General features: G+C 44.1%; 1 protein-coding gene across 4 annotated transcripts; it reads left to right on the top strand.

Annotated features, from left to right (window-relative positions):
- The first annotated feature begins 291 nt into the window (after nucleotides 1-291).
- On the top strand, nucleotides 292-25,213 carry PARP2 (poly(ADP-ribose) polymerase). 4 transcript variants are annotated; one of them, XM_086521863.1, is made up of 19 exons: nucleotides 292-562; nucleotides 833-1,115; nucleotides 1,297-1,521; nucleotides 20,729-20,841; nucleotides 20,916-20,997; nucleotides 21,077-21,324; nucleotides 21,422-21,545; nucleotides 21,621-21,676; nucleotides 21,781-21,854; nucleotides 21,932-21,978; nucleotides 22,066-22,115; nucleotides 22,246-22,305; nucleotides 22,450-22,527; nucleotides 22,862-22,972; nucleotides 23,055-23,130; nucleotides 23,214-23,356; nucleotides 23,454-23,527; nucleotides 24,711-24,816; nucleotides 24,900-25,213. In XM_086521863.1, the coding sequence occupies exons 1-19, from the start codon at nucleotides 479-481 to the stop codon at nucleotides 24,990-24,992; spliced, it is 2,127 nt and encodes a 708-aa protein (XP_086377989.1). In that variant the 5' UTR covers nucleotides 292-478; the 3' UTR covers nucleotides 24,993-25,213. The 4 variants fall into 4 exon arrangements, with proteins under 4 accessions (XP_086377989.1, XP_086377990.1, XP_086377988.1 ...); XM_086521864.1 differs by having other exon boundaries at nucleotides 293-562; nucleotides 833-1,109; nucleotides 1,294-1,521; XM_086521862.1 differs by having other exon boundaries at nucleotides 294-562; nucleotides 1,294-1,521.
- Nucleotides 25,214-26,182: the final 969 nt, after the last annotated feature.

Below are 26,182 nucleotides of genomic sequence, written 5' to 3' on the forward strand. Positions count from 1 at the left end.
TAAGAGCGCCAATTGTCCTATTCTTATTTGCAAAAACCTTGCTTGGAAAGCTGCTCACTCACGCCTTTCTGGTGGGGAATTTACTTTGCTTAGCTTATCCCCTAATAAGGTCACCAATGGTATTACTAAACACCTTATCGGTCTTGGATCCTCTCCTGAAACAATCGTTTTATTTCCCACCAATAAGGGAGAGACACTCAAGGGAGAGTCCTTGGGGAGTGCTGTAGTGTGAACGCACCCTTAGTTTTCAGAACCATTCTCATCCATTAACTGTTGTGGGGAGAAAAATTTAAAATTGTAACAAACAAGCATCTTCCTCACGAAGCTTTGGACTTTGATGCATGCATTCTGCTGCGTTTAGGCGCACGACTCTCTCTCTCTCTCTCTCTCTCACTCACACACACACACACACACACACACCGTCGTCGTAGCTTGGTTAAGATTCTTCGTTGTCTGCCGCAACCGTGAACCAGGAAACATGTCCAGCCAGCTCAAAGTGCAGGAGCTCCGCGACGCTCTTGCTGAACGTGGACTCGATACATCTGGCACGAAAGCTGTCCTGGTATGGATTCTTTCAATCACCTATCTACAGAAGCTATGGTTTGGTTTTTGACAGAAAAAACGGTACCTCCATAAAGCTGAAGGTAACGCAGCATCAAAACTTTTACTCGATGCGGGCGTGCATGCACACACACACAGAGAGAGAGAGAGAGAGAGAGAGAGAGAGAGAGAGAGAGAGAGAGCGCATCTATACACTGTTTACACTAGCAAATACATTTTTGAAAGAAATCATTGATGATTGCATTGTCGAGTCTTCATAATTTCCATGCAGGTTGCACGACTTGATGCTTATGAGATTGACAAGTCGTCAAAGAAACGAGATGCTTCTGTTGTAGATGATGGCCATGCCAATGGAGGGAAGAGAGTTAAAACTGACTCTCAGGGAGTATCAGATGATAAAGAAATTGATGGGTACACTGTGGTGGAGCTTCGGGCTGCTTTGGCCAAACGGGGACTCTCTACAGCAGGCACCAAGAAGACACTTCAAAGCAGGCTCTTAGAGGCCATTAACGGCGATCAAAATGACAAGAACGATAATTTTGCAAAATGTGGGGGTTGGGTTTTCTCATTTTCCATTTAGCAAGTGAATATTTTATTGTTGAATTTTGTTTTCTGTGCCACTATTGTTTCTGCAAACTTTGTACATCAGTGCATTATGAACTTTTGGTTACTGTTGGCTTCAATAAGTTTGAGGGCTAAAATTTTACCTGCATGCTTAATCATGTTTCACAGCAGGTGATAATCGAGAGGAAAAAGAATATTTTGATGAGGAATCAAAAGAGGATGAGTCCAAAAAGGATATAAGTTCCTACTCTGTTGCGGATCTTCGTTCTGCATTGGCTGAGCGTGGACTATCGACGACTGGCACAAAAAAGACCCTCCATAGTAGGCTATTGGAGGCTATGCGATCCTCAGAAGCTGATGATACTATTGAAGAGGATGATGGCGAAGACTGTGATGGTGCGTATTAATTGCATGCATTTTTTAAAAGCTGACTGTTTATAAGAATCAAAGTTTGTTTGTAGACCAAAAGCTTGAACATTTTTTGTGTTTTTTGAAAAATTCTACTCTATGAGTCTTAAGTCCCGACAGAATGGACGCCTAGAGATACTAACTAGGTGCCCCCAAGAATTTTTAGGAAGAGAGAATAAAGAAAGCTATTTTGACTTTTGCTAAAGGTGGAAAGAGAGAGGTATGTTTTTATCACACATCCTCCTCCTCAGAGTCTAGGGCCACTTCGCCAGTCTTTGGCGTCAAACTTGTAATGAATTCTGTTTCTTCACTTTCCTTTAATCATTTCTTGCTAATCTTTCCTTCGCACCTATTTTTGAGGAGTGAGCTTATTTGCAAATAGATAATTGTGCCTTTTGGCAATTTGGACCTTTCCTAAAATAATCTTTTCCTATGTTGTTCTATGCCACATCGTTTCATGGTTTGGCTACTCAAAGTTTGTTTTGATCCAGAAAAAGGCAGCATTTTCTATTCACTAAGCGTAGTTGTCAGCTCAAGTTTTAGTAGAGGAAGACATGCGGCAAGTCATAGCATAATCTCTTGTCATCACTATTTTTCCTCTTAACATGTGCAGACAGATTGGACCTGCTTAACTGCGTTAATGCATGTTCTAGTGAAAGGAGGAGGTCTATGAAGAAGCTTTGGACGTGTCAATATTTCCCCCATATTGAAATACATCATTAAATTGTTTTTTTTTATGTTGTAAATATTAGGTCTTTCACTAGTTTCTTATTTTCCCATGAACACGAATTGTTGAGAGAAGATTATTGATTCTGCTGTAATGATCTTGTTGCATGTTATCATCCTGGATTGAGTTCAGAACCAGAGGATTTCATTAAACTTTCAGGTGCACATGTTGTTATCAGGCTAACTGATTGCAGGATTGTACTGCGGTCACTGATGTAGAGTTCTGCCAAATTTGAGAGCTTGCACTTGTACAGTGCAGAGCAAACTAATCCCAAGATTTAAGGAAATTGGGCTATGTAGGTTTGTAGTAATAGAACATAAGCTCCAGGGATGATGAGGAGAGAGAGAGAGAAATGTTATATTAACGTCTTCAAAAGGCCAAAGTGACCTATGAGACCTAAGAGTTACAATGTGGTGGATCTGATACAAAGTCCGAGTAACAAAAGTAACAAAATGAAATGAAAATGACAATATGACAAAATGACTAAATGACTACTATGGAGTCCTAAACTCCAAGGTGTGAACTAATCAGCTAGCTGGGATAGCTAAAATCACAAGAGATCCAGCATTGGTCGCTGGCGGATCTCATCAATCTCCTCCATGGTCAGTAGTCTGACCGGGTGTCGTGCATGTCGGGCCAAAGTGATCCGAATCCTCTTATGCAGCCTCCGTCGGTGCCGTGTAGTCCTCTGTAGTCGCGGGTGTCTGGATCTCCCCAGCTTGGTTGCCCGGTCGATCAGTGTGCCTTTGGCGTGAGGCGGCGACCTCTGCTGTGGTAGTAACTCCTCCGGGTGTCCAGTGTCTGCTCTAAAGAAGTCTGTGATCTGTCTGTGAGACAGGCTAGCCTCTCCTCTCATCAGGCTCTCTCTGTGTGTGCGCAGCTCGAGCAAAAACAAACCCAAGCATCTCTAATCCTCGTACCGCATGACTCTGGAGAGTGGTCCGAAGCCCTCTCTGAACAAGCAGTGGAACCGGCCGCGTATCTCGTAGTAGACAGGGCAGTGGCATGTGTAGTGCAACTCTGTCTCAGGCTCCAGGTCACATAGGAGACATGTCCTGGCCTCTGTTGGTACTCTGCTGTATCTCCCAGTCTCGATCCGTAGCTGGTGTGAAGATGTGCGTATCTGGCCAATAGCACATCGTATCCCATGAGACAAGTGGGTGTCCATGTATCTAGGTCTCGTCACAAAACCGTCCTCCGTAAGCTGGAGAAGATGCTCTCTGTAGAAAGCCATCTTCGTGCCCAGCTCCTGTGTTGGCTGTATCCATGTCTGTCACAAAGTGATGACGTGGCAGACAGCAGAAACCCTAATTTCTGCCAGAAACCCTAAAATTCCTGCAAACCCTAATTTTTGCCAAAAACCCTAAATTCCGGAAATCGCGGAGGCGGATTATTAAAAAAAATAAAATAAAATTTTTTTTTTTTTTTTTGGAAAATGATGAGCGACGCGAATTTTGCTTTTGCTTTTTTTTATTAAAAAAAAAGAGAAAAGACTCTCTAAGAGAGAGAGAGAACTGATGCTTTTGATTTTAAAAGCTTTTGGGGCTCTGCTTTTGGGCATCCCTTGTAACCTTTAAATTAGTGGTGAGGGCCTCACTTCTCAGAGCATCTGGATGCAGAGTCTGAGAGTGAAACCCTAACCGCTCTCTTGTACTTTGATGATTGATAAATACAAAAAGAAATACCGAAAGGGGCGCCAGTCTTTGGGGCCAATATCTCTAGGCACGGAACTCCGCCGGGCCAGTGCAAATCTATTGTGATCTGTGAATTGTTTTGAAGTGGTTATTTGGTGCTGTCGCGGTTGATTCTTGACTTGGAGTGTCCAAGTTTGTTACAGTGGTATCAGAGCACGGCCGATTTCTCTTCTACGGGAAATCCGATCCCCGATTTTTTTTTTTTTCCGCGGCACCTATGGCTTCAGGCAATGATCAGTCGACTCCCTCTGCATCTGGAGATGCGGGCTGGGATCACAACGAAGATTCAGGCAGAGAGTATGGCCCGCCTCGGCCTACTCAGGCGGAGCAAAGAGAGATGGAGCGTCGTCAATTGATTGGTGATGCAACAAAGATGATGCTCAATTTTGCCAAGGACCCGAAGATGGCAAAATATATGAATCAGACCTCTTTGGAAGAGGTACAGACAGAGTGGCAGAGAACCACAACACCACTCCCGAAACCCGCTCTCAAGAAACCTTCTGCCTCCAAGAAATATACGGAGAAGGAACTGGAGAACGTGGTTGATGCACGGATTGCTCAGCTTTTTGACGCGCAAACGAAAGCCAAAAAGCACGGCAAAAAGCAGAAGAAAGGCACTGACTTCCCGGGATATTTGGGTCGTCAGTCGACATTCGACAAAGCAAAGAAACGGAAGAAGCGTGTTCGATTTGAAGGAGTACCCAGTTCTTCTTCTTCTTCTTCTGACAGTTCTTCTAGCTCCTCGGATTAGAGCGAAGAAGACAGAAAAAAAGCAAAAAGCGAAGCAAGACACAAAGCTTCGGAACGGGCAAGAAAAAGGCAAAGAAGGCTACATCTCGCCCAGAGACTGACAGTTCTACTGAGGACTCGTCTATAGACAGCTCAGATTCCGATGACGGAAAGTTTTATGCGAACAAGAAGAATTTTTACAAAGCCAACCAGTATGACTTTCTCGAAGATAACAGCAAGAAAGTCCGAGAGTTTAAGGAAGGTGGCCACTCGATCAAGTTTGATACTTTTCAGGATACTCAGATGCTTCGAAGGCTTTGTCTCTTATACAGCAGTTTGACATCGCTTTCGTGGGAGGACGCTATTCAGAGCACTCCAAGATTCGGAGAGCTGCCTCTTACTCTGAGGGGAATGCTCGTACTTGGTGGTCCACGCTTCTATTAAGCAAGACTGTGCCAGTTACATGGCTGAAATTCAAGAGGCTTTTTATTTCTTCTTGGTTGACTCAAGAGTTTGAGCGAGATATACGAGCTGCTTGGAACCATCTCCGGATGACCAAGAGCGATACAGTGAATTCTTATTGTGAAAGATTCTGGAGCTCTTTTCTACCCGCCTCTTCATTCAAGAAGATCTCGTTCAGAGAACAAATTGAGCGGTTTACCTTGGGTCTACCTACAGAGATCCGAGATCACTGCTTGGAACAGAAGTCAGCTTCTATTCAGGAGTTGATGAGTCATGCGAAGCGGGGCTTTGCCATTCACTCTGGCAGTCTGACCTACCCCACAGATGAGGCCATGACACAACGAGCCAAACAGACTTCTGGGAATGAAAGTAGAATGAAAAAGAGCAACCCAGAGAAAAAAAAAGGATGCACGACCCAAGCTTACTCCTGAGGAGAGAGCTCGCTTCATCAGAGAGGGGAAGTGCTTTGGATGCGGGAAACATGGACATATATCCGCAAAGTGCCCTGATAAGGCACAGAAAGAACAGAATGATAAAGACGACGACAGGTCTGAGAGTTCGAGAGCAGCTGAGGAATGTGGCAGAAAAGGCAGATAGAAAAGCAGAACTGGTACCACATGGCGTGGGACTTGCACCGAATCAAATGAATGAAAGTACAAACTTTGCCGTTTTTTTTTTGGGGCAAAGTGAAGGATCAAGAAGCTCTTTTGAAGGAGCCAAGGCCAACTTCTTTTCACTTGGAATTGGCGGCTCGATTTGGAACTGCGCCCGACAGACTGACGCCACTGGCGGAGGTAGTTCGACTGGCACCCGGATGGGATGTTGCCATTACACCGAGCATTGGCAAACTTCGTTTGCAATGACAGGGGTGTTCAGGGCACGTGAGTGACGTTCTACTCGGGATCCCTTGGTACCACAAGAACTACGCCGTGGTTGACTACCGGGCCGAGAAAGCGACTTTGATAAATGAAGGGCTTAGAGATTGTACTTGATGAACTTCAGTTTTCTTACTCATTCTTTTGGGAGAACTGAACCATGGATAAAAGTTGAATATGTTTTGACCTGAAGAAAAGAACGCCAAGATTTTTTTCTCCACGCTCATGCCGATTGCTTTTGAGAGGGCCTAAAGATCATACCATTGATCTGATATCTGGAAGCACACCACCGAATCGGCCACCTTATTGTGTGAGCCGAGTACAGAATGAAAAGATTATGAACTCAGTGAAAGACCTCTTGGAAAAGGGTCTTGTCCAGCTTAGTACTTCACCGTATTGCTCTCCAGTGTTGTTGATTTTGAAGAAAGACAGATCTTGGAGAATGTGCATCGATTATAGCACTCTCAACGAAATCACCATCAAGAACAGATTTCCGATTCCTAGGATCGATGATATACTCGACAGGTTACAGGGATCCTCGTGCTTTAGCAGGATTGACTTGAAGAGTGGATATCATCAGATCAGGATAGCGCCAGGAGATGTCTACAAGACAGCTTTTCGGACGACTTTTGGGTTATTTGAGTTTTTGGTGATGCCTTTTGGCTTAACCAATGCTCCTGCGACATTTAACCGGATGATGGACAGGATTTTTCGAGAGTACAGGCTATTTGTTGGCACTTTCTTTGACGACATCATTGTTTTCTAGAAGAATGAGGCAGAACACAGAGATCATCTGCTTCAAGTCTTTTAGGCATTACGAGATCACACGCTAGTGATTAATGCAAAGAAAAGTGAATTTTTTCCTACCATGGATACACTTTTTGGGACACATTGTGTCAGCAACACAACAGGAGTGCAAATGGACCCGGCCAAGATAGAGACTATCCGTGATTGGCCCGATTTGAGGAATGTCCATGAAGTTAGAAGCTTCTTGGGACTATGTTCATACTACAGGCGGTTCATACGAAAGTTTGCAGAGGTTGCTTCCCCTTTGCATATCTTGACACAGAAAGGAGTACCTTTTTCTTGGGGACCCACAGAGGTGACTGCCTTTCAGACATTGAAAGAGAAATTGACTACGGGACCTATTTTGACTTTGCCGGACTTGCAGAAGTCATTCGAAGTATATTGTGATGCTTGTGGTCGTAGTCTGGGTGCGGTCTTGATGCAAGAAGGCCATGTCATAGCTTACGAGAGCCGTTTGTTCTCTAGGCCGGAGATGACAGCACAGATTTATGGGAAAGAGCTTTTGGCGGTTATCCACGCTCTTACTCAGTGGCGGCATTACCTACTCGGAGCGGATTTTATTGTCTTTACAGACCATCAGAGTTTGCGCTACTTCTTGTCACAGAAGCAGCTTTCGGAAAAGCAGATGCGGTGGGCGAACATCTTGTCACAGTTTCACTTCCAGATTGTCCATGTGCAAGGACAGAAGAATGTGGTGGCAGATGCTTTGTCTCGGAAACCGTTGGTTCTGGCTATTTCCGCGATACATCATAGGAGCTTCGAGGATATGGTCGATCAGTGTGCCACAGATACAGATTTTGCAGATATTTTCACACGGATACGGGATGGGGAGACAGTAGCTGGATACTCCCTTCGGGAAGGCTACTTGATGAAAAAGACTATGTTGTGCGTTACACAGCCGTTGAGGGAAAAGGTTATGACTGATTGCCACTGTCCACCTTTTATGGGTCACTGCAGCATTGCTACCACCATGAAAGGGGTAGAGAGAGATTTCTTTTGGCGGAGACTGAAGAAGGATGTGGAAGAGTTTGTGCGCAGTTGCTTGGTATGCTAGAAGGTCACGTTTGACAGGCATAAGGCACAGGGATTGTTACAGCCTTTACCCATACCCACCCGCCCCTGGGAAAGTATAGCGATGGATTTCATTTTTGATCTCCCGAGAACACAAGAGTGGTCACGATGGTATCTGGACTGTTATTGACAGATTTAGCAAACAGGCTCATTTCATTCCAGTGAAGAAAACAGTCAAGCCGGATCACTTAGCGAGACTGTTTGTGGCCCAGATTTTCAGATTACATGGCATGCCTGAGACAATTGTCTCCGACAGAGACCCCAGATTTACGAGTTTGTTTTGGAAGGCAATTTGGGAGAACATTGGCACGCGGTTACAGTTCTCGTCATCGTTCCACTTGCAGACTGACGGGCAATTTGAGATTGCCAATTCAGTGATTTTAGATTTATTGAAGTCTTGTATCTCGCATCAGAAGACTCAATGGGAAAAGAACTTACCTTTGGTGGAATTTGCCTACAATAACACGATACACTCTTCGACGGGGAAGACGCCATGAGAGATTGTTGAAACTGCTGCGAAGGTTCCATCCTTCCTGAGCACGAAAGATTAGAAATTTGAAGCGGATGAATATTCGCGAGATTTGGATACGGCTTTTGCCAAGGTTCACGAGACTTTACAGAAGTCTCAAGAACGACAGAAAAAGGCAGCGGATCGCCATCGTCGCGACTGGAAACTGAAGGAGGATGATTGGGTGCTCTTACTTTTGAGAAGGCACGCCTAAGAAAAAAAAAAGGGAAAGGAGAGGCTTTTTCCAAAGCTTAGTATGTGATACTACGGACCTTTCCAGATTACTGACAAGATAAATGATGTCTCCTTCCGATTGGACCTGCCAGATACTTGGAGGATTCATAATGCATTGCATGTGAGTCTCTTGAACCCTGTTAAGGGTGATGTGCCTGATGATGGGGAGCCTGATGAGCAACCCGAAGTGGAAGAAAACGAGGAGATCCTTGTTCCTGAACAGATTTTGGCACATAATGATACGAAGAAAGGTAAAGTCCGAAGGCGGTTCTTGGTTAAGTTCAAGAACTTTCCTGCATTTGATGCGAAGTGGATGGAGGAGGAGGACCTAGCAGATACTCCTCGGATTGTGAAACTTTACCTCGATGTTTTGGTTTAGCATAGTCTACTCCAAACGGAACCCAGAAACTCAGCTTGGCCGAAGATCTGGTGCAATGGGATGCACAAGAGGGGAGTCGCTCCACTCCTTTGTCAACAGATGCCTCGATTTTGATACTAAAGTCACTGATGTCTCTTTGAGCTTCAGGGATACCGAGAGCTGACAGTATTCTGCTGGATGACTTTATGAAATGGAATTGCTGATTATGATACTGATTTGTTCTTGACTTCTTGTGAGTACAGGAACTGATAGACGAAATGACTGCAGCATTTTGGTCTGATTGATCTCGAATAGACATGGTTGCAATAGGGGTTAGTCAATCGGACATCGATGAGGTCCCGATTGGACCTAGATGTGATTGCTAGCTACATTGCCGATAAATCATGGTCTAAGATCCGAATGAATGTTGAATGTCATGTGATGTCCTGTGATGTCTGGTGATGTCCTGTGATGTCGTGTGATGTGACTGTCGATTTTGTACATGTGCTAGATGTGTGTTCCTAGTACGTAGGTACTAACAGTCAGTGTCTGCTAAGACGGTTTATGGCTTTTGTCGGTTTTGCAGGCGTAATCGCGGTCGATTACAATGCTTTCAAGAGGGGGGTATGTCACAAAGTGATGACGTGGCGGACAGTAGAAACCCTAATTTCTGCCAGAAACCCTAAAATTCCTGCAAACCCTAATTTTTGCCAAAAACCCTAAATTCCGGAAATCGCGGAGGCGGATTATTAAAAAAAAAAATAAAATTATTTTTTTTTTTGGAAAATGATGAGCGACGCGAATTTTGCTTTTGCTTTTTTTTATTAAAAAAAAAGAGAAAAGACTCTCTAAGAGAGAGAGAGAACTGATGCTTTTGATTTTAAAAGCTTTTGGGGCTCTGCTTTTGGGCATCCCTTGTAACCTTTAAATTAGTGGTGAGGGCCTCACTTCTCAAAGCATCTGGATGCAGAGTCTGAGAGTGAAACCCTAACCGCTCTCTTGTACTTTGATGATTGATTAATACAAAAAGAAATACCGAAAGGGGCGCCAGTCTTTGGGGCCAATATCTCTAGGCACGGAACTCCGCCGGGCCAGTGCAAATCTATTGTGATCTGTGAATTGTTTTGAAGTGGTTATTTGGTGCTGTCGCGGTTGATTCTTGACTTGGAGTGTCCAAGTTTGTTACAATGTCCTCCTGATGTCTAGCCGAGTCAGGTCTTGGCGGATGAGCTTGGTAATCTCGGACAGTGTGAGAGTCAGAGAGGGTGCATCCAGTGAGTACTGGAAGGGTGGCAGTCTGTCTATGCTGAACCCATGTGCTTGAAACCATGATGTCATCTCCCCATACCAGCATGCTCTATCTCCCTGCATGGCTAACTGTCGAGAGGACTCAAGTGCAAGGCGGGCATATCTATTTTTGGGAAGTTGTCGAGAGGACTCAAGTGCAAGGCGGGCATATCTATTTCTGGGAAGTTCCCAGATGCGGTGTATGAAGGAGACGGATCTGGTGAGCGCCTCAACCACTAGTGGGGGGGCAGCTAGCTCTGCTCGTATAATGGCACTTCTCCATGTCCCCCCATCCATCAGTGCGACCTGTCCTCCCATGATGGTCCAATGAAGGTCCCCAAATCTCAGCTCCATAGAGCAATGCAGAAGCCACCAGGGTGTCAAAGAGCCAAAGCTTCGTCCGAGGCTCCTGAAACTGAACATGTGAACACATCCTCTCCAATCTACCTAATGCTGCATGATCTCTTGTCAATCTAGTCTCTGCTGCTCTTCTCAATGAAAATGCTGGTCCACTAAAAACAACTCCAAGGTAGGTGTAAGCATCTGTATACTCCACCGTCTCCTGGCTGTATGTGAATGCGGGCGCTGACCTCCTGATCCACTGTGGAGTCGTATTTACTATTAAATACCATGACCTTGGTTTTACCAAGGTTGACAGACAAACCACTTTCATGGGCAAAGCTATGCAAAGCATCCAAGTGACGTTGCATCCCCTCTGGAGAGTCGGAGATCAACACAATATCATCAGCATATAACAATAGTGGGATCCATGTTCCTGCCAGTTGTGCACCTCTATCACCCATCACTCTCAATGTAGTCAGAAACCTCATCCACATACATACCAAATAGAGTAGGAGAGAGCGGGCAACCATGCTTCACCCCAATAGTGGAGTGAACTGCTGTAGATAGGCCCTCTGAGGTGCGTACATGCCCCACTACTGACCTGTACAGTGCCATGATCCCCCAAATGAGCTCTGTGGGTACTCCCATCTCCTGTAATCTGCGCATCAATCTAGCTCTGGGTACGGTGTCAAATGCTTTGCGGAAGTCCACAAAGCTGCAATAGATCCGTCTCCCATGTGATCTGCCCTCCTCAATGATGGCTCTGAGTGTCAAGATATGGTCAAGAGTAGAAAAACCTCTCCTGAATCCTACCTGCCCGGCTGCGCGAATCCCTTCCCTCTTTGCCCATCTACACAGCTGCTGCTCAAGAATGGATGCGTACAACCGTGCCAATGTGTGTCCGATCATGATAGTGCGATAATTCCAAGGTTCCATAGGGTCTCCTGACTTGAAGATAGGTACAATAGTAGATAGGCTCCAAGTATCAGGCAAGCCCTCACACATGGCATGGTTAAACATAACTGCTAGGAGCTCTGCTAGTAGATCTCTGGCATGCATGAAGTGCTCAGCCACTAAACCATCATGATCATATGCTCTCCCAGTCCTCATCCTGTCAATGGCCTTCCTTACCATCTCAACGATGAAAAAAGCACATGTGTGGGGGCATGGATCGGGGGGTCGGGAAGGGGCGGTTGTCCAGGAACTGTGTACAGAGATGACGCGTATTGGCCCCAAGCCTCTGTGGAGGTAATGGCAGGGGGAGGGGAGTGCTCATGAAAGAGCCGCCATGCCTCACGTGAGTCCTGACTCAAGAATAGCTGGTATAGATCCTGCTCTAGGCGAGCCAAAAATGCCCTCTTCTTCCGCCGAACTAGTCGTCGGAAGTCAATTTGTGACTGTCTGTGAGTGATGTCCCCCAAAAGCACCTCCCTCTGAAGTCTAGCTTTGGTCTCTCGGCATTCCTCATCATACCAGCTGTTTTGGGGCATGCTCCCAGAACGACGTCTCTGCTCAGGCTGTGTGTGTGGGTATGCCTCTGCTGCTGCATCATGTAACGTCTGCGTCAGTATAGTAGTAAGCTCCTCCAAAGGTCGCCCTGGCTCTTCTGTACACAAGCGTCTGTAGATCCCATCTATGTATATTAGTTAAACAGTTAATTCATCAAAAATGACATAAAACAATGATTTTCCGACTCGAACCAGTCTGTAAGTGTGCACTCGGTCCTTCGTGCAGCCAAGCCGGCTCTGATACCATGAAACGAACGAGGAGATAGGATCTCCTGGCCACACAGACCGCCTACAGATGCGCATCGGACGAACCACCCGACCATAGCCACCATCCGGCAGCTCCTCGTGCTGGGGCCAACGTCCGAGGACATAGGTGTGCACCTGTAAGACCGAGCGTCCCATACCACCCGGCTCACCTCCTCGAGGTGACCTCGCGCACTCCTAGCCTCTCGGGCTAATCACTGGCACTCTACCTGTGGGGTCGATAGCTGAAAATGAGGCCTTGGCCTCCCTTTTATAATAATGGCCGGCCAGACTGGCCGTGTTCACACTATGTCCGCCTGGACACTGGACGCCCATCCCGACGGCATCTGGGCTAGATCCCCTCTCCTGAGAGAGAGAGAGAGAGAGAGAGAGAGAGAGAGAGAGAGAGAGAGAGAGAGAGAGAGAGAGAGAGACAAGGAGTGGCGGAATACCACCCCAGAGAGTATTGGCCCCAAACCTTGGCGCCCCTTTCGGTATTTCTTTATATTGCATCAATACAGTACAAGCCGGAACTCTAGACTCTGCACCTTCTCCAGGAAGCATGCCAGAGAATGAGCCCTAACCTCATATTTTAAAGGCCCTAGGCCCCAAAAGCAGTTTACAGTGAAAAGCCTTCAAACTCAAAAGCATCTGGTCCAAAAGCAAAGCCAAAAAGCTGCCAACGTAAATCACGAAAATCCGTACAGCTACCACGTCATCAGCCAACGCAAAACGCGGAAATCCGTACAGCCTGCCACGTCATCATCCCAAGGCATTTTTTGGAAATCTGCCACGTCATCAGTTTTTGCGCGTGTGTGGGTCCTGCTTTATTTTAATCCTTTATGTCACTTGGGGCCCCATCGGACGGGGTCCCCATAAGTTGGGAGGACTTCTTCTGTTACTTGTTTTGCTTAGGGTTTAGGCCCCTCTGTTTTCATCTGTAAGTTGGCTCCATTCTTTAGGCTTTTACACGTAAGCAGTTTGTTACATAAGTCAAATTGCCTGAATCAATGGCAAAACCCCGTTTCGCATGGCTCATCAGTTCCTGAATGGAATCTGACTTTTGCTCTAAGCAGTGATCTCGGATCTTTGTAGGAAGTCTGTTCTTTGAACGAGATCTTCTTAAATGAAGAAGCTGGTAGAAAAGAGTTCCAGAATCTCTTGCAATATGCGTCCAATGTATCTTTCTTGGTCATTCGAAGATAGTTCCAAGCAGTTCGTATGTCGCGCTCGTACTCCCGAGTCAGCCATGAAGAAATAAAAAGCCTTTTAAATTTCAGCCATTTAAGTGGCGGTTACTTGTTCAATAGAAGAGTGGACCACCAAGTTCGAGCATTTCCCTTGAAGTAAGAGGTAGCCCTCCGAATCTTGGAGTGCTCTGAGTAATGTCCTCTAGAGAAAGCTATGTCAAACTACTGTATCAAGGTCAAAGCCTTCGAAGCATCTCGAAATCCAGAAAACGTGTCAAATGTAATTGATTGTCCACCTTCCTTAAATTCTCGGACTTTCTTGCTTTTATCTTCCAGAAAGTCATACTGGTTGGCTTTATAAAAATTCTTCTTCCTTGCATAAAATCTGCTGTCATCGGAGTTTGAAGTATTCGAAGACGAGTCCTCTGTAGAACTGTCCGAAATTGGGCGAGATTTAGACTTCTTTGCCTTTTTCTTGCCCTTTCCGAAGTTGTGCTTTTTGCTTTGCTTTTTCCCTTTTCTGTCTTCTTCGCTCGAGTCAGAAGAGCTAGAAGAACTTTCAAAAGAAGAAGAAGAAGAAGAACTGGGTACTCCTTCAAATCGCACACGCTTCTTCTGCTTTCTTGTCGAGGCAAAAGTAGATTGACGACCCAAATAACCGAGGTAGTCAGTGCCTTTCTTTTGCTTTTGTCGTGCTTTTTGGCTTTGTTATGTGCGTCAAAAAGCTGGCTAATCCGTGCATTAACCACCTCTTCTAATTCTTGCTCTGTAAACATCCTTGGAGTAGGAGGTTTCTTGAGTGCCGGTTTGAGGGGTGGCTCTATGGTTTGCCGCCACTATGAGTGCACCTCGTCGAAAGAGGTCTGGGTGAAAAATTTTGCAAGTTTAGGGTCCTTCACAAAATTTATAATCAACTTTGTCGCATCATCGACCAATCTCCGATGTTCCATCTGTCACAAAGTGATGACGTGGCGGACAGCAGAAACCCTAATTTCCGGAAATCACGGAGGTGGATTATTTAATTTTTAAATTTTTTTTTTGGAAAATGATGAGCGACGCAAATTTCGCTTTTTCTCTACTTAAATGAGAAAGAGAGAGAGAATGCTTTTGCTTTCATGTTTTGACTCTCTGTGAGAGAGAGAGAGCAATTGCTTTTGATTTGAAGCTTTTGGGGCTCTGCTTTTGGGCATCCCTTGTAACCTTTAAATTAGTGGTGAGGGCCTCACTTCTCAGGGCATCTGGACGCAGAGTCTGAGAGGGAAACCCTAACCGTTCTTTTGTACTTTGATGATTGATTAATATAAAAAGAAATACCGAAAGGGGCGCCAGTCTTTGGGGCCAATATCTCTAGGCACGGAACTCCGCCGGGCTAGTGCAAATCTATTGTGATCAGTGAATTGTTTTGAAGTGGTTATTTGGTGCTGTCGCGGTTGATTCTTGACTTGGAGTGTCCAAGGCTGTTACAGTGGTATCAGAGCACGGCCGATTTCTCTTCTACGGGAAATCCGATCCCCGAATTTTTTTCCCGCGGCACCTATGGCTTCAGGTAATCATCAGTCGACTCCTTCTGCATCTGGAGATGCGAGCTGGGATCACAACGAAGATTCAAGCAGAGAGTATGGCCCGCCTTGGCCTACTTAGGCGGAGCGGCGAGAGATAGAGCGTCGCCAGTTGATTGGCGATGCAACAAAGATGATGCTCAATTTTGCCAAGGATCCGAAGATGGCAAAATATATGAGCCAGACCTCTTTGGAAGAGGTACAGATGGAGTGGCAGAGAACCACAACACCACTCCCGAAACCCGCTCTCAAGAAACCTTCTGCCTCCAAGAAAATATACGGAGCAAGAACTGGAGAACGTGGTTGATGCACGGATTGCTCAGCTTTTCGACGTGCAAAAGAAAGACAAAAAGCACGGCAAAAAGCAGAAGAAAAGCACTGACTTCTCGGGATATTTGGGTCGTCGGTTGACATTTGACAAGGCAAAGAAACGGAAGAAGCGTGTTCGATTTGAAGGAGTACCCAGTTCTTCTTCTTCTTCTTCTGACAGTTCTTCTAGCTCTTCAGATTCGAGCGAAGAAGACAGAAAAGGTAAAAAGCGAAGCAAGAAACAAATCTTCGGAAAGGGCAAGAAGAAGGCTACATCTCGCCCAGAGACTGACAGTTCTACTGAGGACTCGTCTACAGACAGCTGAGATTCCGATGACGGAAAGTTTTATGCGAACAAGAAGAATTTTTACAAAGCCAACCAGTATGACTTTCTCGAAGATAAAAGCAAGAAAGTCCGAGAGTTTAAGGAAGGTGGCCACTCGATCAAGTTTGATACTTTTTCAATATACTCCGATGCTTCGAAGGCTGTGTCTTTTTTCAGCAGTTTGACATCGCTTTCTTGGGAGGACGCTATTCAGAGCACTCCAAGATTCAGAGAGCTGCCTCTTACTTTAAGAGGAATGCTCGTACTTGGTTGTCCACGCTTCTTTTAAACAAGACTGCGCCAGTTAAATGGCTGAAATTTAAGAAGCTTTTTATTTCTTCTTGGTTGACGCAAGAATATGAACGAGGTGTACGAGCTGCTTGGAACCATCTTCGGATGACCAAGAAAGATACAATCAATGCTTATTGTGAAAGATTCTGGAACTCTTTTCTACCCGCCTCTTCATTCAAGAAGATCTCGTTCAGAGAACAGATTGAGCGGTTTACCTTGGGTCTACCTACAGAGATCCGAGATCACTACTTGGAACAGAAGTCAGCTTCTATTCAGGAGTTGATGAGTCATGCGAAGCGGGGCTTTGCCATTCACTCTGGCAGTCTGACCTACCCCACAGATGAGGCCATGACACAATGAGCCGAACAGACTTCTGGGAATGAAAGTAGAATGAAAAAGAGCAACCCAGAGAAAAAAAAGGATGCACGACCCAAGCTTACTCCTGAGGAGAGAGCTCGCTTCATCAGAGAGGGGAAGTGCTTTGGATGCGGGAAACATGGACATATATCCGCAAAGTGCCCTGATAAGGCACAGAAAGAACAGAATGATAAAGACGACGACAGGTCTGAGAGTTCGAGAGCAGCTGAGGAATGTGGCAGAAAAGGCAGATAGAAAAGCAGAACTGGTACCACATGGCGTGGGACTTGCACCGAATCAAATGAATGAAAGTACAAACTTTGCCGTTTTTTTTTTGGGGCAAAGTGAAGGATCAAGAAGCTCTTTTGAAGGAGCCAAGGCCAACTTCTTTTCACTTGGAATTGGCGGCTCGATTTGGAACTGCGCCCGACAGACTGACGCCACTGGCGGAGGTAGTTCGACTGGCACCCGGATGGGATGTTGCCATTACACCGAGCATTGGCAAACTTCGTTTGCAATGACAGGGGTGTTCAGGGCACGTGAGTGACGTTCTACTCGGGATCCCTTGGTACCACAAGAACTACGCCGTGGTTGACTACCGGGCCGAGAAAGCGACTTTGATAAATGAAGGGTTACACAGCCGTTGAGGGAAAAGGTTATGACTGATTGCCACTGTCCACCTTTTACGGGTCACCTGGGCATTGCTATCACCATGAAAGGGGTAGAGAGATTTCTTTTGGCGGACACTGAAGAAGGATGTGGAAGAGTTTGTGCGCAGTTGCTTGGTATGCCAGAAGGTCAAGTTTGACAGGCATAAGGCACAGGGATTGTTACAGCCTTTACCCATACCCACCCGCCCCTAGGAAAATATTGAAATGGATTTCATTTTTTTTGATCTCCCGAGAATACAGAATGATCACAATGATTTTCCGATTACATGGCACGCCTGAGACGATTGTCTCTGACAGAGACCCCAGATTTATGAGTTTGTTTTGGAAGGCAATTTCGGAGAACATTGGCACGCGGTTGCAGTTCTCGTCATCGTTCCACTTGCAGACTGACGGGCAATTTGAGATTGCCAATTAAGTGATTTTAGATTTATTGAAGTCTTGTATCTCGGATCAGAAGACTCAAATGGGAAAAGAACTTACCTTTGGTGGAATTTGCCTACAATAACACGATACACTCTTCGACGGGGAAGACGCCATGTGAGATTGTTGAAAGTGCTGCGAAGGTTCCATCCTTCCTGAGCACGAAAGATTAGATATTTGAAGCGGATGAATATTCGCGAGACTTGGATACGGCTTTTGCCAAGGTTCGCGAGACTTTGCAGGAGTCTCAAGAACGACAGAAAAAGGCAGCGGATCGCCATCGTCGCGACTGGAAACTGAAGGAGGATGATTGGGTGCTCTTACTTTTGAGAAGGCATGCCTAAGAAAGAAAAAGGGAAAGGAGAGGCTTTTTCCAAAGCTTAGTATGTGATACTACGGACCTTTCCAGATTACTGACAAGATAAATGATGTCTCCTTCCGATTGAAACTGCCAGATACTTGGAGGATTCACAATGCATTGCATGTGAGTCTCTTGAAACCTGTTAAGGGTGATGTGCCTGATGATGGGTAGCCTGATGAGCAACCCAAAGTGGAAGAAAACGAGGAGATCCTTGTTCCTGAACAGATTTTGGCACATAATGATACGAAGAAAGGTAAAGTCCGAAGGCGGTTCTTGGTTAAGTTCAAGAACTTTCCTGCATTTGATGCGAAGTGGATGGAGGAGGAGGACCTAGCAGATACTCCTCGGATTGTGAAACTTTACCTCGATGTTTTGGTTTAGCATAGTCTACTCCAAACGGAACCCAGAATTCAGCTTGGCCGGAGATCTGGTGCAGTGGGATGCACAAGAGGGGAGTCACTCCACTCCTTTGTCAACAGATGCCTCGATTTTGATACTAAAGTCACTGATGTCTCTTTGAGCTTCAGGGATACTGAGAGCTGACAGTATTCTGCTGGATGACTTTATGAAATGGAATTGCTGATTATGATACTGATTTGTTCTTGACTTCTTGTGAGTGCAGGAACTGATAGCCGAAATGACTGCAGCATTTTGGTTTGATTGATCTCGAATAGACATGGTTGCAATAGGGGTTAGTCAATCGGACATCGATGAGGTCCCGATTGGACCTAGATGTGATTGCTAGCTACATTGCCGATAAATCATGGTCTAAGATCCGAATGAATGTTGAATGTCATGTGATGTGACTGTCGATTTTGTACATGTGCTAGATGTGTGTTCCTAGTACGTAGGTACTAACAGTCAGTGTCTGCTAAGACGGTTTATGGCTTTTGTCGGTTTTGAAGGCGTAATCGCGGTCGATTACAATGCTTTCAAGAGGGGGGTATGTCACAAAGTGATGACGTGGCGGATAGCAGAAACCCTAAAATTCTTGCAAACCCTAATTTTTGCCATGAACCCTAATTTCTGGAAATCACGAAGGTGGATTATTTAATTTTTTAAATTTTTTTTTGGAAAATGATGAGCGACGCAAATTTCGCTTTTTCTCTACTTAAATGAGAAAGAGAGAGAGAATGCTTTTGCTTTCATGTTTTGACTCTCTGTGAGAGAGAGAGAGCAATTGCTTTTGATTTGAAGCTTTTGGGGCTCTGCTTTTGGGCATCCCTTGTAACCTTTAAATTAGTGGTGAGGGCCTCACTTCTCAGGGCATCTGGACGCAGAGTCTGGGAGTGAAACCCTAACCGTTCTTTTGTACTTTGATGATTGATTAATATAAAAAGAAATACCGAAAGGGGCGCCAGTCTTTGGGGCCAATATCTCTAGGCACGGAACTCCGCCGGGCCAGTGCAAATCTATTGTGATCTGTGAATTGTTTTGAAGTGGTTATTTGGTGCTGTCGCGGTTGATTCTTGACTTGGAGTGTCCAAGTCTGTTACACCATCTCTTCAAGCTCCGCCTGAGTGGGCCGAGGCGGGCCGTACTTCTCGCGTGAATCTTCTTCGTGATCTCTTCTTGCGTCTCTAGATGCAGAGGAAGTCGAATGTCCTTTGCTTGAATCCATAAGTACCGCGTAAAAAGGATCGGATTTCCCGGTAGAAGAGAAATCGGCCGCGCTTTGACACCACTGTAACACACTTGGACACTCCAAGTCAAGAATCTATTGCAACACGACAAGAATTCATAGTTCACAATTAGATTCGACACCGGCCCCGCAGAGTTCCGTGCCAAGAGGTATTGGCCCCAAAGACTGGCGCCCCTTTCGGTATTTCTTTTTGTATTAAATCTGTGCTCAAAGTACAAGGGAGTGGGGGAGGGTCTCACTCTCAGACTCTACGTCTAGATGCTCTGCAGAGTGGGAGCCCTGCCCACTTATTTATTCATTACAAGGGATGCCAAAAGCAGAGCCCCAAAAGCAGTCAATTTTTAAAAGCTTTAAAAATAAAGCAAGTAGCCCCAAAAGCATAAAAACTGCCAATTTTCAGCTTCGTGAATTCTGCCCTGCTTTTGCGTAGAACTGCCGTACAGTCAGCGGAAAAAGCGGGCGTCTGTACACTCAGCCACATCAGCAGATCAGCGCCACGTTAACCAGGTGTCCGTACACTGCTGCCACGTCAGCCCTAACAGCGGATTTCCGGGAATGTCTGCCACGTCACTGCCATGTCAGCATTTCAGCCAGCAGCCACAGTGTGTGTTTCTCCTGCCCCAAAAGGCTACGCCACGTCACCGGTTTGTGACACTGACGAGGAAGAAGAAGAGCAGGAAATAGCTGACAGGGATTATCACGTCTCTTTGAGAGCCGGGCATAAACCAACAACAAATAATCCTTCTTCAAGAAGTATGTTGCTCCTTCCCCATCTATTAGCAATGCAGCCTATCACTCCCACAAATCCATGAACTTGGAATGATATTATGCGTACTTGAATAAATTTATCTGGCTTAACTCTTATAATTGGCTCCATAGGCTTTGTGACATCTTCCCAACTTCAAATCTCTGCAGAAAAGTCTTCAATGCTTCTCATTCTGATCTTTTCTTGGCAATATTATCTGGTACTGGGGAGATCTGGATTCCTGTTCTACATCATCCTGCAAACGGAAATGACTATAGAGTTGTTAAGTGCCAATTAGATGAGTAGTTATTGCAGTAAGCTTTGCTTGCTTAACCAGACGCTGCAGTTGCTCATTTGCCAAATACTTTGCTTTGCATAACTTCTCTAATGAATGTTTCTTTATGTTTCTGAAAACCCCCTTCATGTAATCCTGTCCTGATGTTCTTGTAGTCTTGACACTTTGAATCTATCTTTAATTAGGCAAGGAACGCAACAAAGAGGAGAAGATTGTAACGTCGACTAAGAAAGGAAGAGCAGTTCTGGACAATCATTTGCCGGATCATATCAAGTCTCGTTTTCATGTGCTAGAGACTGTGAGTAGTTTTTTGCTAATTTCAGCCCAAGTTTAATTGTGACTACTCTGGCTTATGACTAATGTATGATTCAGGTTGAAGGTATCTACGATGCGATGTTGAACCAGACTAATGTTGGGGACAACAATAATAAGTTCTATGTCATCCAAGTTCTAGGTATATTTGTTACCATATTTGGACTTTTGTTATCAGTTGTGACAGTTATTTGTAAAGTTTAATTGGCTCACTTCTGCAGAATCAGACGATGGATTGGGCCAATATTATGTTTACAATCGTTGGGGAAGAGTAGGAGCCAAGGGCCAAGATAAATTATTTGGTGTCCTCCAGAGGGAGACAGCTATAAGTGAATTTGAAGCGAAGTTTCTTGACAAAACTAGAAATACTTGGGCACAGAGAGCAAATTTTGAACCAGTGAAGAATAAGTATACGTGGCTTGAGAGGGATTACAACGATGATGCTGAAGCTTCAGAGTCAAAGGCTAAGGTGGGCCATTTTTAACAAAATAAGTGGGTTGCATCATCACAAAGAGTTTCAAATAGCTGATCTTCATACTTCAAATCTTGATGCATATGCTGCACAGGACATAGCCAAGAAGCCTTCAATTCCCAAAGCTCCAAAGGAGAGCAAACTGGACAGTAGACTTGCACAATTTATTAGCTGTATATGCAGTGTTGACATGATGAAGCAGCAGATGATGGAAATAGGTAACACTTGAACTTTTTCAGTGTGAAGTTAGTATCTGCATGCAGCTAGTAATTGTGGCGATATCATGGCTACAGGTTATGATGCAAACAAAATGCCACTTGGTAAATTAAGTAAAACCACAATTTTGAAGGTTTATATCGTTCCATGTATCAGGTGCTCTGTCATAGTGCTTGCATTTGTATGAAGGGTCCTCTGTCCTCTGTGAATTAAGACTTTGTTTCTGATTTGAAGTAGGGCTATGAAGCTTTGAAGAGAATTGCAGCGGTGCTGGAAGGGTCTGCCACAGGCTCTTTAGAACGCTTGAGCAGGTATTGCTTTCTCATCAGCCCTTGACAATTCTTCTTGCCATTGGATATAAGTTTGAATTTTATGGTTTCTCGTGCAGTGAGTTCTACACAGTGATACCACATGACTTTGGATTTCAAAGAATGAGTAAGCTTGATGACGATGAAAAGTAGGTGATTTACATGTACAGAGCATGTTGAATAACAGTTCTCTTGTTTCAACGAGTGGAAACAGGTAATTTCATCATAGATACAAACCCAAAGCTGAAAAGGAAGCTAGAAATGGTATGTCTTCCCTACATTTGATTGACCTAGCTAGTCGTTACTCAGGATTCATCTGTCACTGTCTGCAAGCCCTTTTATATGGCTGCATTTTGATAGCTGGTGAATGTTTTATTTGCTCTTTGTGTTGCAGGTAGAGGCACTTGGTGAAATTCAACTTGCTACCAAGTTGCTACAAGATGAGGATGAAGAGGTTTGTTTATTTTCTGCTAATATGGATGAGTCATGCGTGTTACAAAAAAGGAGCAATGATATGAGCCATTACGCAAGCGTTATCATAGGGTAAGGTGGAAGGGAATTTAGTTACTGACCGCTGGTTTCGTTGGCTCTTTTGCAGGATCCAGTATATTCTTCCTATCAACGCCTGAAATGCCAGCTTGAGCCGCTTGAGCACAGTCATGAAGAATTTGAATGGGTACTTTGTAGCTTTATGCCCAACCTGTGCATTTTTAACCATAACTAGTCTAGCGGACAGTTGATCAACTTGTAGAATTCTGTGCCTTCTTTGCATTGTTGCATGACTGAAGTTTGGACGACGACTTCACAAATCAGTGTAGTCCTTTTGATGGCTTCAAAGATGTCGAGTTCTTTTGATGGCTTGAAAGATGTCGAATTTTTGTAAAGAATATTCTAGCATACCAGCTTTCTGTTGTTTGAATAATGAATCTTGTTTCCTTGAGTCTCTTTATCTATGCTAAAAGGTGTTGACTCTCTGGTTGCTGAGCTGTTTATTAAGAGGCTTTTTTCAGATCAAGGGCTATCTCCAGAATACTCATGCAAAGACACATGCTTCCTATGGGCTTGAAATTTTGCAAGTTTTCAAGGCAAGCAGAGAGGATGAAGGAGAACGTTTTAAGAAAGTAAGCTCGTAGTACTGTATAGATATGTGATTTATAACCAATACTTTCCATTACAATTGCTTTTGTTCTTTGTTTGTGTCAGTTTGCTGGTGTGCAAAACAGGATGCTTCTTTGGCATGGGTCGAGGTTAACAAATTGGACCGGAATCCTCTCACAAGGCAGGCTTATATTGCTAGATTGATGTATTTTAGCTGTTGAACCACCTTACCTTTGGAAATGATGGAAAATTTGGAAATGCAAGGTCTTAGAATCGCTCCCCCAGAGGCTCCTGTGACTGGTTACATGTTTGGAAAAGGTGTCTATTTTGCTGACATGGTCTCCAAGAGTGCAAACTATTGTTGCACCTCTGCACACAATCCTATTGGAGTGCTTCTACTATGTGAGGTTAGTTTCAATTGGCAGGTGGTAGTAAGCTTATACTAGCTGCCAGCTAATAGGTTGATGCAAGCTGTTTATTAAAAGCATATGGTCTCCAATTTAGGTAGCACTTGGAGATATGAGGGAGCTGCAATATGCTGACTATAATGCGGACAAGCTTCCATCTGGGAAACTCAGGTAAGCATATGAATTATGATTGTTGATAGCTGTGTTTGACTCTTGAGTATGTCGTTAGCCTCTGGTTAGTACGATGTTAACTCGCCAGAGTTTCTTGCCCATTGAGATTTGTGTTTTGCAAGTTGCATGCATATGGTGAATTTACTATACATATGATATGATACAAACATACTTACCTTGCATCAATTTATATGGTAAATTGAAATTTTCTTTAATTGGACCAGAATCAATAGCCATTGACATGTGCAAGGATTGTAAAGCAGTGGCTATCAACATTTTGAACAGGCAATTATATAATTGTCATAAGTAGCATGTTTTGTTGACCCGGTATGGTATTCAATGTATGGAATTTCTTAGGAATTTCAATCATAATTTTTCCATACTTTCATGCGTTTGGTGCATTGTTGCCGTAGTAATGTGTGTGTGTGTGTGGTTACATGATCTTGAATGTAAATTTCTACCATTGAAGATGCCAACAGTCTTCACTGTCCTATGACCATGGCAGTTTGACACAAAACCCGTTTCATGGGTATGAAACTCTGAAACCTCAGAACTTGTATTGCTTTTTTTATGCCTTGAAACAAAACGTTTCAAAGCCTTAAAACCCTGAAATAGTCGAAACCATGAAACGTTTCATGTCACCCTGCGTGACTATGGAAGGGTAACAGCGAGCAACATTAGCATGTTATCCATAACATTGGTATCCTAATCAATAGCTATTGACATGTGCAAGGATTTTAAAGCAGTGGCTATCAACATTTTGAACAGGAACATATGTATAATTGTTATAAGTAGCTTGTTTTTTTGACCCGGTATGATATTCAATGTACAGATTTCTTAGGAATTTCAATCATAGTTTTTCCATACTTTCATGCGTTTGGTGCATTGTTGCCATATTAATGTGTGCGCGTGTGTGTGGTTGCATGATCTTGAATCTAAATTTCTACCATTGAAGATGTCAACAGTCTTCACTATCCTATGACCATGGCTGTGTGACATAAAAAACCCGTTTCACGGGTACGAAACTCTGAAACCTCGGAACTTGTTTTGCTTTTTTCATGCCCTGCAACAAAACGTTTCAAAGCCTCAAAACCCCGAAACAGTCGAAATCACATCACGAAACGTTTCATGTCACCCTGCACCATGGAAGGGCCATAACATTGCTCTTTACCATTTTTTGCAGTACGAAAGGTGTGGGTGGCACAGAGCCAGATTCGAAGGAGTCCAAGGTTCTTCCCGATGGTCTCATAGTTCCAATGGGAAAGCCGGTTCAAAAGAATGGAAACACAGTATGTGGTTTGGAAATTTTTTGGCCTTTTGAGGGTGTTTTTGTGCTGCTCAATCATGAACACATTGCTTATTACATTGGCAGGGTGGCCTTCTATACAATGAGTACATTGTTTATAACGTTGAACAAATTCGGATGCGATATGTGCTGCAAGTCAAATTCAAGTACAGACATTGAATCTATTTTTGAAGCAAAAGCAAATTCTACAGCAGATGTACGTAATGGATCGTCTTGGGGAGACACATTTTGGTAATTGAAGTGTCGACCCCTGTTGTATATATGTGCATTCCATCAAAATAAGGTTACTTCTTCACTATATGGCAGATGTATTGATAGCAATTGCAACAAAGTGCAAATCAGATGTCTGGTTTGAGGAATGTGTTATCTTTGACTGCTAATCAATTGGCTTGAGAGAGAGGAGGAAAGTTTTTAATGTCGTAGGAACAATCCCAAGAGACCTCATAGATCTATCTGGCTAGTTTTGATTCTAGATCTGTTTTTTAAGAGGGGAATGGGGTAACCAATCTACCACACTTTAGAGTGTGTGTTGAGAGAGCGAGCGAGCACGCATGATTGTAAGCTAAGACCCTTTTCCCCCATTGGGAGGTTACTAGTCTTGGTAGACCACTTGTCTCGTTTTTGTGGGAGTCAAGTTAGACCATGACATCTTGGTGGGCTGTGGGTCATTTATGGTCAATTATGCTCGTGCTATAGAGTTTGTTTCCTTGTTCTCCTATTGATATTGCATCTGGATTGATTTGCCTCGCATTTTGGAACAAAGACTTTTTGGCAGTCATTGGATCAGTGCCACATGATCCTTGCTTTCGTGTCAGTCTCCTCTCCTTTATTACAGCAGTTTTGATGCTTGCTACTGCTTAGTTCATGTCCATAAACAATGGTCATCTTGTCGGGTGGTCTTCACCATGTTTGGTAGCATAGCTTTTTAATATGATAAAAACACACAAAAGTATGATAATATTTTAGGACTAGGTGTAAAGATAAATTTTCAATCACAAGTGGTGTCCTTGGTAAAATTTCACCTTAATATTATGTAAAGGAGCAATCAAAAAAACCGAGTGGATCCTCCAAATAACGATAAATTAAGTGCAAACAAAGTAAAGAAGCACCACAATGTCATAAACAAACTGACAAAAAACACACATCGACACAGACAAACACATACATTTGTTGAACATTCGTCGTAATTCATGCTTTACCCACACATGAGAGATGGTTGTTTGGTCTATTCTTGAAACAAAGTTGTCTACTCTCGAAATCCAACTTTGTTATGTCAAGGTGAAACCAAGCTTTGTTATGACCTCGACAGGACACCTTTCTAACTTGAAGAATCTCTCTCTACAAATTAG

Source organism: Adiantum capillus-veneris, chromosome 10, assembly GCF_014529385.1.
Source record: "Adiantum capillus-veneris isolate H3 chromosome 10, ASM1452938v2, whole genome shotgun sequence".
In the NCBI taxonomy this organism is placed as follows: domain Eukaryota; kingdom Viridiplantae; phylum Streptophyta; class Polypodiopsida; order Polypodiales; family Pteridaceae; genus Adiantum; species Adiantum capillus-veneris.